The 12,836-nt window shown below is 43.7% G+C and overlaps 1 protein-coding gene across 2 annotated transcripts in view; it reads left to right on the top strand.

Moving 5' to 3' along the window:
- The window catches only part of UNC5C (unc-5 netrin receptor C), a 257,187-nt gene that overhangs the window by 192,433 nt on the left and 51,918 nt on the right, over positions 1-12,836 (top strand). For both annotated transcript variants that reach the window (XM_037379658.1, XM_037379649.1), the window contains exon 4: positions 2,492-2,595. In XM_037379658.1, coding sequence (XP_037235555.1) covers positions 2,492-2,595 — 104 coding nt within the window. The remainder of the gene's footprint in view (positions 1-2,491; positions 2,596-12,836) is intronic.

Below are 12,836 nucleotides of genomic sequence, written 5' to 3'. Positions count from 1 at the left end.
TTTTCTTTGGAAATACCTGTGGAACTAGCAATAATATGATCATATGGGTTTTGCTAGTAATATAACCCGTTATTTGCTAATCTAAAGCAAACTGCGTTAATCTGGCTTTATGTGTGCCCATGTTACCTATCAAGCCCGCAGGATGTGCGAGGAGCCTGGGCCAAAGGAAGAATGTCACATCCCCAGAAACCCAACAGCTCTCAGAAGAGCTGCTCATCTCCATGCTTAACATGCAGAAGTGCGGCAAGCCAAAACTGAGCGTTTTATCCTTGGAATGACTCCCACCCACAGGGCATCTGGAGGGGTTTGGTTTTACTCAAATTGAGCCGTACAACCCAAATGTCCCCTGGTTAGCTTCTTAGAAAGGGTGGGATGAAGCTGGTGGCTGGTCATGCTAGAACTGGCAGTGCCCTGGGAGCTACATACCCCGCAGCATACCACACAGCTACATACCACACAGGCATTGGAGACTGACCTAATCTGGCCATTTATCTTGCTGAGGTCACTATCACATGAATGAGCCTTGCTGGCCTGGAATAACTCCTGTGACAAGGACGCTGACAACCACAGTCTGGTGAAGCTTGGCATGTCATCCTAAGAAATGATCGCTTCTAGATATTTGCTTCTCCTCTATGCCATGAAGTTATCTGATGTTGTAAGTTTAAGCCCCCTTCTTCAACTCGTGAGGTTAAAATGATGGAATTTGTAGTGAGGTAGCTGTGACATTGGCATGTGCTTCCTTTTGACAGACAGACAGCTGGAGGCAGTAATTTCTTATATTGCCACAGTAAGATCTGCCAAAGTTTACCTTTCTGTGCCCTAAACTATGGCCATAAATGCCATCCCACCAGAGGGGCTCTATCATCCCTGTCCCATGTGCCAGAGGGAGCAGGAATGCCAGTGATGGGGAGGGAGTGGGGTTTGGGGTTGCCTCTCTCATGCTTGCGGTGCAGGGGAGGAACAAAGATGCCTCAGTTTCACAAGGGAGATGTATGCGTTTAAGGACATTAGAAGTTTACCACTTTATCAGCTTAAGTTAAAGTCAGCATCTCCAGCTATGACAGAGATTTTCCATGGTACAATTAGATTGGCATTTGGTTCCAGGTAGTAGAACAACCACTTTTTCCTGATACAGGCTAAGAGAGAGAGGTCTCATGCTATCCAAAGGTGAGTTTCAGAGGAACTAATTTTGGTGGCAGACACCCTGTCTCCTTTTCCATCTGCACATTCGCTTGCCCCAGGTTTTGCCTTTTGGTAGTGTGGATGCATTTCCTTAAGAGGTTAGCTGTAAATCAGACCTTGGAGGTAATCTAGATGAAGGATAACTCTTTGGATGATTTATTTGTAAACTGGTTCAATTCAGTGATCTGTTTTCCAGCACAGCCACAGGTTATGGCTTCAAAACATGAAATATTTGGCTCTTAAATTGTTCCTATATGATTTGTTTCCAATATGACACGAGTATTTGTGCAACCTCGCCATGAGCTGGCATAAGGAACTGGTCTGACTTCATACTAAAAGTAAAATAAAAATAACTTTTTTGCAAGGTTTTTTAAAGTTGGACCAGCTCTCTGATATGACTTTGAACATGACCCCATGCCTATTTGCAGCTGGAACCAGCAGCAGGGAAGTATCACTAGTTGCTAGTGGGGCTGAGTTCTTGGTTCTCCAAAACCCTGTCCTCTGGCACAGTGGAAAGGGTGCCATTCCATGGCAGAAATATGGAGCCTGGGGTAAGGAGGGAACGTCTCAAGTCCATTTTGCCACCAACGCAAAGATGTTGCAGAAGCGTATGAAAAAAACTGAGTGCACAGCTGTCCAGTATGATGAACTGGTCCAACATTTGGATGTGCATTCGGTGCCTTCTCTGCCTGCCAGATTTCTGTGGTGCTGTGCAGGGATCCAAGCACAGTTCAGCTCCAAATTACAATTATTGTTATTATTATTATCTGTTTAGTGCTACACGGATAATGATAAAGTGAAGACAAATTGGCTAAAGCTGTAGAGCTAATGCTTATAAACTAAAAGTACATTAAATGGCAGCATGAGCACTTTCATCCATGAGTTTCAGGCAACTCAGCTTACATGCTGTAGTTTTACAGATTTATTTAATTTTCCATAGCTGCCTTGAGTACTTTTGTTGGCATAGCTTACCAAACATAAATTATCTGAAGAAGGGACTTGCTTCGATTTTTTTTCCCTCTGTCTGGACATGACCTTCCACAGTGAGGCCTTGGATACTTGCTGGGTTCACATGCTCTACCACAATATAAATAATAAATCCACTATGAAACCTTTGACTGCTTAATGTTGGAATGAAAGGAAAACATGTCACAGTCTTTTTCAAGTGCTTAACTTTCCAGGGAGCAGTAATGCTATTTTCTCTCTTTAGAAAGATCTCTCACATCTATGCAGTATGACAATCAAATGTAATTTAAACAACCAGCTATTAATACTACTAATTCTTTTTCTTCTCCTTCTCCATCCCCAGATCTCCGGAAAACTTTTGAGCAGGAGCCCTTGGGGAAAGAAGTGTCCCTGGAGCAAGAGGTCCTGCTGCAGTGCCGCCCCCCCGAAGGCATCCCAGTAGCCGAGGTGAGCAGCAGCATCAGTGTCCTGGTGCTTGGGCACCCACACTAAGGCCTGATAGGCAGCTAATGGTGCAGTGAGTTAGCGCATGGCATGATGAATGCGTGGTGATGGAGAGCCGACTGACTGCTGCTCGTAGACAAGATTGATCGGGAACTGATTAATGGCTTTGGATTATGGTGCCTTGCTGGGCAGAGCTGCAGGCGGTTTGGTTTCAGTTTTTTCTTCCCTTTCAAAAATCACAGTTATATCTGAGGCATATTAATGCCAGCCTACTACCTTTGCTTTTCCTTTTAAACAAAAAAAAAATTTCACTTATTCTGAGAGGCACTTTCAAGCATAGTGTAAAGACACTTTAATTTTTAGTTTGCCTGATTTTATTTCCCCCACGTCTGTGCACATGCTCATTCTCTTGTGTGCCCCAGCCAGCCAGCTTGGCACAAGAGTGTGGGCTGTGGTGCAGTGTGGGCTCCCAGCAGGAGGTAGGGGCAAGCAGGGGATGTGTCTGCCTAATAATCCTTCTTCAGGGGGTTATCTGGTTTTCCTACTGGCATCTAAGTAAACCTGGAGTGGGTAGCCTGCCCTCCATCTGCCAGGAGCAAGCCTGCCCTTCAGCCAGATCTGTGCCCACCTACAGCAGTGGGTGTCCCTGTGAACAGGCTTCCCTTAGTGTGGTGGCGGCTCCAGCTTCAGACTCATTGCACACAGGAGGGGTCTCTGAGTCACAGGGGGGCCTCTGAAATCCTAAATCCGCGGCGGCTATTAAGAGAAAAATTGATTGTTAATGATGGTAATTCCCCTATCTGAATTCTCCTCAGTTTTCCTCTGCCACGCACAGAAGAAACTGTTGCCAATTTGCATTAGGATGAGTTAGACTGTCATGGCTAAGTAGCAAAGTGCTTGTCACTCAGCGCTGACGACTGATTTCTCAGGAGATGAAGCTTAAAGTGTTACCTCCGCATCTATCCCAAGTTTAGATTTAATCAGAACAGCAGAAACGTGTCCACAAACATCAGAAGAAATAATTAGCATAGAAGATTTTTTTCCAGTTTCTTTTTCCATAGGCTGTTTCCTTTCCCTGTTGAGATCCCAAAACTTTAAAGACTGTTTAGGTCTGCTGAGCCAACTTGCTGATAACTGTAATATTAATCAGTTGGCTTTCCTCAGGAACTTAGCAGCAATTCTTTATTTTCCTTTCTGATGCTTCTTTAAATCAAATCAACTTGCTGTTTTGCCATGACAGGAGTATTTGCAACAGGCTATGTTGTTCAGGTGGTGCAGGGTGGTACTGGGGAACTTCATTACCTTTGCTGGAAACAGAGATTGATGATGACGGGTAGCTCGTTTGAATGCAGTGTTACAAGCACCTCTGAAATTTCAGCAGCCAGTGTGGTTATTCCCTTGGAAAGGTCTGTAATGTCCAGTCAGGCAGGCGGGACCCAAACAACATGATGTAGCATGATGCATGGAAGTGATCTCTGAAAAGATCCTCTGTGAGTTGCTCACATAATTGCACTTTTTCCTGCCTTCTAGTATGCTGGCTCACTCCATCAATAGCTGAGATTCATGTCTGTACATTAACTGGGTCTGAATCTTGTTTGTACCCTGGTCGGGGCAGACACCAATTAACACTTGGCAGGCTCAGAAATCATGTAGTCCCCATCTGACATTCAAAAGAACTGTTCTCAATGTTGGTTTTTTTTCTCTTCTGACTTTTGAAGTCAGAAGGAGATCAAACACCCAGATTGGACAGCTGCCTAATACAGCCTCTTTGTAGATTCTATCCAACACTATTAAAAGAACAAAGACCTGAACACTAATGAATATGAATACCTTAATGTGACACTTTATTACAGCCACTTGCTGAATCTGGTAAGATAAATTTAAAAAAAAATGGAAAGATGAAAGGTAACTTGGTGGGTTGAAGGATTACATGATTATTTTAATTTAGACATGAATTACTTCTTTGTTTAAGACTTCTTTTATTTGTTTAAAGAAGTTTCTGATATGATATACAAGTAACTTAAGTAAGAAAGGACTCGGGAGAAGGCAAGCACCAGGCTGAGGCTATTTTCCATGTTGTTGAAGGACTGGTTTGATTCCAGGTAGAGTAGGGTAATGCATGTGTGCAGCTGTGAGCAGCTTTTCCAAATGCTTTGGTGAGAATGTACCTTACACTCTTCCCACTCTGGGCACTGTTTTGGTTTGTTTTGGTTTGGGTTTTTTTTTCTACTTCACTGGCTTCTGAAGTAATCACTGGATTTAATGCCAAAAAAAGAGGAAGAAAAGCTTAAACTGTGGAACTGTACAAAATACACATTCAGTGTAATGAAATGCTGGAGTCCAGAGTCCTGGCATCTTCCCCTTGATTTTTCTCTTTGACTATATTCTCCCACTTAATTTTGGGGTTTTTTTTCATGGTATTTCAAAGTGGTGGGAACAACCACACTTAGGGATACACTTTGTCCTCTTTTCAGTAGCTGGGGAATTTAGTCTTATCATTCTCAGCATGTTTAATTGCAATTAACTGTGTCAAGCTCTTACGGATCAATGCTAGAGCAGATCTTGCTATTAGTGAAAAGCTGAACTGCATAGCAGTGTACAGCTGCTCCAGAGGGCAAGAAGGACAAAGACAGAGATGGGTAGGCAAAGCTTTTAAGGCAGCACTTACAAGTTCCTGAGATCCACGAGGACATGACGAGCATTGGAGTAGGCTCAGATCACGACCACTAGGAAAAAAAACAAAAGCCCAAGATCCAAATAGAAGAAGGTGTGTTAAAGTACACCAGTCTCATGGCCTGAGGTCAAATCAAAGTAGGTCTTGCTCATTCACTTAGTAAGTAAGTAAGGACTAAGTAAGGAACCAAGGGTTTGCTTAGTCTCTGGGAAAACCAGATCAGCTTCTCTGTGGCTGTATACCCCTGCCCACCAGCCCCAACCAGTGTCAGCACCAGTGTGCAGTGGCATGCCTCCCCTCTCCCAGTTTTATAGCCACTACTAAGCTGAACCTACCTACGGTTCTGAAACACCCAGGTAAATGTTTTGTCTTTTCCAATGCATGTCCCAGGCAAGCAGCAGGACCAGGGCAGATCCTTTTACACTGAGGTTTGCTGTCACACTGAGGGGCTGAGGGGTGAAGGGGCAAACTCACATATTCCTGCTGTGGGGGAAAAAAAAAAAAACAACACCAAAAAAAAGCAATAGACATAAAAGCAAGCAACACTCTGCCCCAGCGCCATGCTTCCCTGCCTTCTGCCTTTCCACAATGGGGAGAAATAGGATAAGGCAGTGAGATAAGCAGTCTGACCCGCCAGACTCAGCGGGAGCTGCTGGTGCTTAGCAGAAATCTGACAGTTGCAGCTCCCCAGTGTCAACAGAAACATCCATTTCAATTCCACTCTCCTCTCTGCATGCTGTTTTTTTTCAAACCTAACCTGAGAAGGCAGGAGAGATCCCATTCTGCCATGCTCCAACAGTAATGGTGGAGATATTAGCAATTAACCCCTTAGCTTATTTAATTTGTTCTTTGAAAGATGCCAGTATTGTATTGCACATGATAAAATATAGTTAGAGACGAGTCACATGAAATTAGCTAACTGTTATAGGTTATACATCAAAACATAAATGAGATGTAAGACTGGTTAATATGCCATAAGCTGCCAGACGAACTTTTTCATTGAAATGTATGATTTGTGTCGCCATTAACGGGGGTATAATTACTTTTTTAATTATAATTGAGGTGTTTCACAGAGTAGTTTAATTGCAGAATAGGGTGTAATGTACAGTTTGGTGACCCAGTTGGGTTTAAAACTGGAAGTGATATTTATCCACATTCATGGTTTTAATTAGGAACTAGAACAAGGGGAAAAGCATCCCTGAGTCAAGAGGCAGAAGAGGGTGTTTTGCCAAGTCAAGATGACTGTGACACAGACTTTATTCAGCTGCTCTTGCATGGGCAAAAACTGGTGGAAGCTGGGGGCTTCTCCAAATAGGCAGCATCAGGTGGCTGTTCCAGCTAATTGACTATTAATACGACTGCTGTTTGCTTTGTTTCATGAGAGCCACTTATGCTTTGCAGCAGTTATCCCTTAATTGGGAGTTCATGTGTATGCATTTCCATGCAGGTGTGTGTTGCTGAGACAGTGTTTTATATTCCTGGCAGGAAAGTGAGCTCTAAGAGAAGCAAGTAGAGGAGTTTGTGGCCACAAATGGTAATTAGCTGGGAAGTGACACTGTCCTTTGCAGTGCCTTGTGACTGCAGAACTGCCTTCAGGTGTCAGTGGGAGGAGGAGTGGGGAGGTGGGCTTGTGAGCAGAAGCGCAGCCCAAGAGGAATGAGGACTGCTCATTCATTTTACCCTCAAGAGCCATTGGGTAAGGTCTGGCAATGCAGGCCTGCCCTTCTGCAAAAGTACAGGACAGAGCTCCCTGCAACTGTCAGTATCTGGTCCCATACATTTCTATTCTTTTTTAAATACTTTTTACACCCCAGACTACTGGTGTGTGGCCAGGGCACTCTTTTGAGAAGTGTGACAGGTAGGTTACAACCCCCTGCTTGAGGCAGGCTTGCATTTAGGTCTTGTGCTTTCCTGGGAAATGCGATGACTACTAGCTTATTGGGTGGCCTTATTTTTACATTTCCTACAGGGTCATTTCCACACTGCAGAAACCCATGGCAAGATGTGCAGGTCTTCTTGCAGGATCGAGTGTTTTGAGAACTGAATTTTCTATGGGATCTACCCCTATACTTTTCCTTTCTGGTACAGCTCCATTGATGCCAGTGTAAATGAGGGCAGAGCGTGCTCTTAAGTGAATCAAGTTGCTTTGTGACCAGATCTGAGCATAGGCAGGGATGATCTGTAGGACTGGAGAATGGTCAGGTTTCTAGTTCCTCCATAAAAAATTACAATGGAAGGTTTTCTATAAAAGCATCGACATAAATGCTGCCAGATTATCCTCTCTAGAGCTTGCTTTTTTGTGGTGAAGATGGGATGCTGGCTGAGCTAACACAAACTACCTCTCCTCTTCAGGCTGTGCTCAGAAAGAGCAGCACTTTACCTTACACATATTTTTGGAATATACATAGTTGGGGGGAACAACTTTAACTGCATTTTTTTTTATGAGGTAGATGAGTATACCTCCCAGCTTTCCCCTTAGAGAAGATAGCTCCTCATCCTGGAGATACTGTTCTGTAGGCCAACAGGATTAGTCTATCAGGTCCTACTTTGATGCTGACTGATTCTTGCTCCCTGTAGCTAATAGGCCTCATAGTGCCTGAAGTGTGAGAGTTAACTCTGTCAAAGCTTTGAAGAGTTCTTACCAGCACCCTCAGTCACCTGGTGACTGGTCAGTTCTGCTGGCAGCAGCTTCTTCAGATGCAGTGCTCACCTCGGGCATGAAGAACTACAATGCTCCTACGTTTCAATGGGGGTATCTTCAAAATGCGGTGTGCAGAGTGCACACCAGCTGTCACTCAAGAGTTGTTTCATGAGTATTTGCTGGGTTTTGCTCAGGAATTTCCCTGGGCCTCTAAAACTGCTATTTCCTTTCCCTAAAAAGTATAACCGGGAGAAAATCCTGTATGCCTTTTAACGCTGGTAGGAGGAGTTGCCTGTATAACAGGTACTGCGCAGCTTTCAGGAAGAATGGGAAAGGGACCATCCTCAGGGACCACAGCCACCTCCCAACATCCTCTTCCCCTATGAATTAATGATCCTGAAAAGCGTATAGCTCTGTGCCCTGAAGAATGAGATCCATTTATCCATCCAGCCAAAGAACCACAGACATCTCATTGAGACCTCCAGCTCAAGCCCCTCTTTCATGAGGGAAAGAAACCCAGCAACTCCTGGTGACCACATGGCAGCCATAGTAGTGTTTGGTTAATAATGCCATGATCTGTATTTGAATTTGAGGCTTTATGGAATAAAGTTCTCCATCTGCTGCTACCAGTCCACCTCAGCTTTTAAAGTTTCTTCTGTGAGGCTTCACTTCCCCATTGTGTATAAAGCAAAGCTGTAATAGGGCTGAAGACACCCAGCAGCTGTATGTACACCCTGTGTACATTTTAGCATTCAAACAGAAAGCTGGGTATATGTGCAGTTAAGGAATTGCTTCCACAGCAGGAACACAAATTCCTCTTACTGGCAGCAGAAGCAGTAGCAACGGCTAACCAAAATGTCATGATAGTTTGCATTTGCTGTCTCATTCTCAATATGTGTTTTGCAGTCTCTCATAGCTGTAATTTCAGCCTCTTTGGAGACTACCTTTTCTCTTTTTTTTTTTCTCTCCCCCCCCCCCCCCCAATCTTAAACGTGTACAAAATCTGTTTCCAGAGAGTAGTACACGGAGGACAGCATCTTCTTCAGTGGGTAGTTGCTACGATGAAACTGTACATTTGAAACCAAGTCCAAAAATCAAGTAACATTCTTCAAAAAGGTACCTGAAATAGCTGTTGGCTCAATAGCCTGTATGAAAACTGCTGAAGTTTTCTCAGTCTCACTTGCACATTTTGTACTGTGTCCAAATCAGTAGTTATCTCCACAAATGTTTTATTCTTGCTGGCATGTGTATGTGTGCCCTTGTTATCAATATGGTATGGGATGCATGCATGTCTTTTGTTACAATTCAGATGAAGCAGGGGAGCTGTGATTTCTCTGTGGCCGTAGGAGGTGACACAAGCTCAGCAGGGACTGCAGCAAGGTGAGCGGTGCTGCCGTGACTGGTCGGCCTGGCTGCAGAGAACACTAGCCACAATGCTGGTGTTGTTGCAGCACCAGATGGAAAGTGATCCTGCTGCATCGGCCAGGCACGAGGAAGGCAGGGGTGCAATGGTCTTGCCTCCCAGATTCCTAAATTGCCTTTTATTAAGGCAAATCTCTCACTGCTTCTAGCTGTTTGCATCTTGTTTCACCTGTGTCTAGAGGGTGGAAAACTTTTCATTTTCAGCAGGTGCTCCCTGCTCTGAAGATGACTCAAGGGCAGGCTGCTGCAGATGAGGCAATGAGAGACCAGGACCCAGGTCTCATCTTGACTTTCATCTTGACCCAGGACTTTCATCTTGAGATTGCAAGAGGTGTAAGGAATGACTTATACAATCAGGAGGAGAGGATCTAGATGAGCTTGTATCCCTTTTCCATTCTTGGATTTCTTTTGGAGCAGATGTGTTTCTGCTTTACCAGTTTCTAAAACAGTCACTCATACACAAGTGTGCCGAGAAATTTAAGTGTCTAGTAATGCTAGTAACTTGATACGGCTAAATTTGTGTCAGCAATTAACTTCCATAATAGGTTTTCCTGCATATGTAATCGGTTCTGTGATTTATGTTCCCTGTGTTCATTTACTCTGCACAGAAGTCTGGTCTGGCTTTGCAAGTCTTAGTCTCTGCATGTGCTGCCTTATTTCAGGCTGCTGCTGGAAACATCCTGCAGCGCAGGTCTGGCTGCAGCCGCAAGGTATAGCTGGGGTGGCGATTGCGGGTTTTCTGTTCTTGCTGATGGTCTTGCTTTTCATGTTGGGTGGCATGTGTCAGGTTCCCTCTCTTAATTAGGACAAATGTGCCAATTATGTTAATGTATCTCCCGATACCAATCAGTGAATAATTAGAGACAACACATCTGTCTCTCACTGGGGAGCAGGATGACAGAAAAGATGCTACAAGGTATGTTGCTCTAAATTACAGCCACCTTGGATCATGCGCTTTCTCAGCCGGTTGCAGGGATGGCTTAGTCTCGTGGCAGGTTTTCCAGTGCAGTAGCAGCACTGGATGTGCAGATCCAGCACAGCTGGCAGGAGCCATGTGCCTCACTGCTCTGCAAATTGCATCCAGAGCACAAAGGAGCTCTGACCAAAAGGTAGCTGTCTTCAGGTATCCTCCAGCTTCTCAGCATCCGCGGTTGCTGTGAGTCAAGATTTCATTCACTGCACTCACAGCTTTACAGAGGGGCCTTCTCTTGCTAGTTAGTTTGCAAATGTAACAAAAATACCTTCTGAAGTGGAAAACTAAAAGAGAAGAAATGGGGATTTCATGCCTGCTTTGTTCCATGTGGGCTGGTATGTAAGAAAAAAGTTGCACATTGTGGTAATTTTCCATAGCTGTCATTCCCATGAGGGAACACTTACCCCATCCTTCATGCCAGTATTGCTGCCAATTAAATGATTTCTGTTATGATAAGGAAAACCTGATGCCCAGGTTTTTCTACATATAAGCACAACCATCTGTACATTTATTAAGAGTTGGAGGGATGTGCCTGATTTAATTGAATAAATAGAGCTAGGTACTTGTTCACAAACTGTTGTAATATACATCCTCAATATTTATGCAAAAGCAAACATCTACTCTAGAAATGTCCTCCAGAGAGTTGAAAGATGGAGCCATGAGGGCGTGATTTGGTATGACCCTGAAGACAAGCATCTTGTGCACTTTTTAAGTGCCCGTGGGTATCTTGCTGCCTCTCTGCCTGCTTGCCCAGAGGGGTGCAGGTCTCTGGAACATAAATGTCCGGTGCCCTCATCTGCCAGCCGTGGTGGTTTCCCAGTCACCATTATTCAGGCACTGGAATTAAATTCAGTTCCTGCATTGCATAGATTAACAGCCTTACTTCGGCAAGGGGGCTGTGCCTTGGGGAATGACATGGTATCAAAAGAGATTGTTGCTTTTAACTTCTGTAACAACAGTTTGCATACTTGTCATTCATAAATCTGCTTTGTTCTCTTCGCTTTTGTATTTGATACCTGATCTCTTCCTACTTACAAGACAGAAAAATCCTGCTCCCACCCATTCTGATTACCTCAAAAAAATAAATCCGAGGTTTGGAGGTGCTGAGCACTGCAGTCACCTGCACCTGAAAAAAAGGGACTGTTAGTAACTGAAAATATGTACCAACAATTGTCTCATTCACATGTTGCAGTATGTTTAATTAGTTACCATTTCTACAAGGACTGAGTAAGAAAACACAACTGCTGGAGGGGTGCACTCTTTTTTGTGTTGCTCTACTGATGGCTAAAATGTGTGTGAAAGGACATTCCCATGTCTTGTCAAATCATCCACCAGCTCCTCCCTTCAGATTTGATGACATTATAGTTTGCAATGTGAACAGACCCATGACATCATAAAAATCTGGATACAAGAAGAAGACTGAATTACATATATGAAAGAGGTAGCTTGTAGAAGTGATGGATTTTAGGCATGCACTCACAGTACTGATGTACTGGCAAAACAGACTTTTCAGAAAAAAGGATGTCCTGTTTTCTGCAAACTTAATGTTTTATTGTTAGCAAATTCTGTGAGCCATTAGGTGAAAAGGATCGCTTTCCTAACAGGTTTGGTGAAAAGCCAGAGGCAGTATACTGAATTATACAGAGTACTTTTTTTTTTTTTTTCCCCCTGATATTGGCAACTCCTGTTTTTATACTATCTTCAGTGTTTTTGCAGGAATGACAGGCAATTTAATGCTTATAGCTTTAATTTTGTCTAATCAGTTGAGACCCAGACTGAATATGCGTGTGTGTAATTTTGTGGAGGGGGAAAGTGTTGCAGAGTACTGGAAAAAGAGAACCACATGCTTGAGCATGGAGCCTTGCATAGCGCCAAGGGCTGCTAAAATATTTGTTTGGAATGGGCATACCAGAAACATTTTGGACTGAGTCTTAGACCATGTAGACTGTAGTCCTGTCATCACTGATGTCCTGATGTTCTCTATGTGCAGAGCACAGGAAAAAATACAGGTGGATTTGAAGGTGGTGTGCACACAGCTGTGGCAGCGCATGCAGCATCTTTTAGAGTCCTGACTCAAGTCTGTACTCCATCTCAGAAATAAACAATGGTATTAAAACCCAAGACAGACATTTCATTTGTGTGAGAGGCAGGGGTTAAGTGGCAGCTTGCCAGTGGTGGAGAGGTAAGCTCCTGGCCTGTTTTTCAGTCTGGAATGCATGCAGGCTTGACCTGCAGGTGAGGAAGGAGGTAAATATTGCCGTTGACTGAACAGGAATCAGTCTGTCTTGATTATACCTGATACCTATTAGGATTCAAGAAAGGAGGAAGAATAATTTTAGTCATCCTGGCAAGGAAAACCAGGTTATTGACTAAGAGCTTGTCTATTTCATGGTAAAACACGAATGTTGTAGTGACAGAAACATAGCTTCCAAAGTTTTACGTCGTTTTTCTTCCTTCCCTGTTCCTTGCAGACACATGTAGCCATTTCCATAGCCCTTTTTGCACCACTGAGTTTAAGCTATACAGTATCTATA

This window comes from Falco rusticolus, chromosome 1 (genome assembly GCF_015220075.1).
Source record: "Falco rusticolus isolate bFalRus1 chromosome 1, bFalRus1.pri, whole genome shotgun sequence".
NCBI lineage: Eukaryota > Metazoa > Chordata > Aves > Falconiformes > Falconidae > Falco > Falco rusticolus.
Note: the sequence above shows the minus strand (reverse complement) of the source record. Positions and strands in the feature narration are given on the sequence as shown.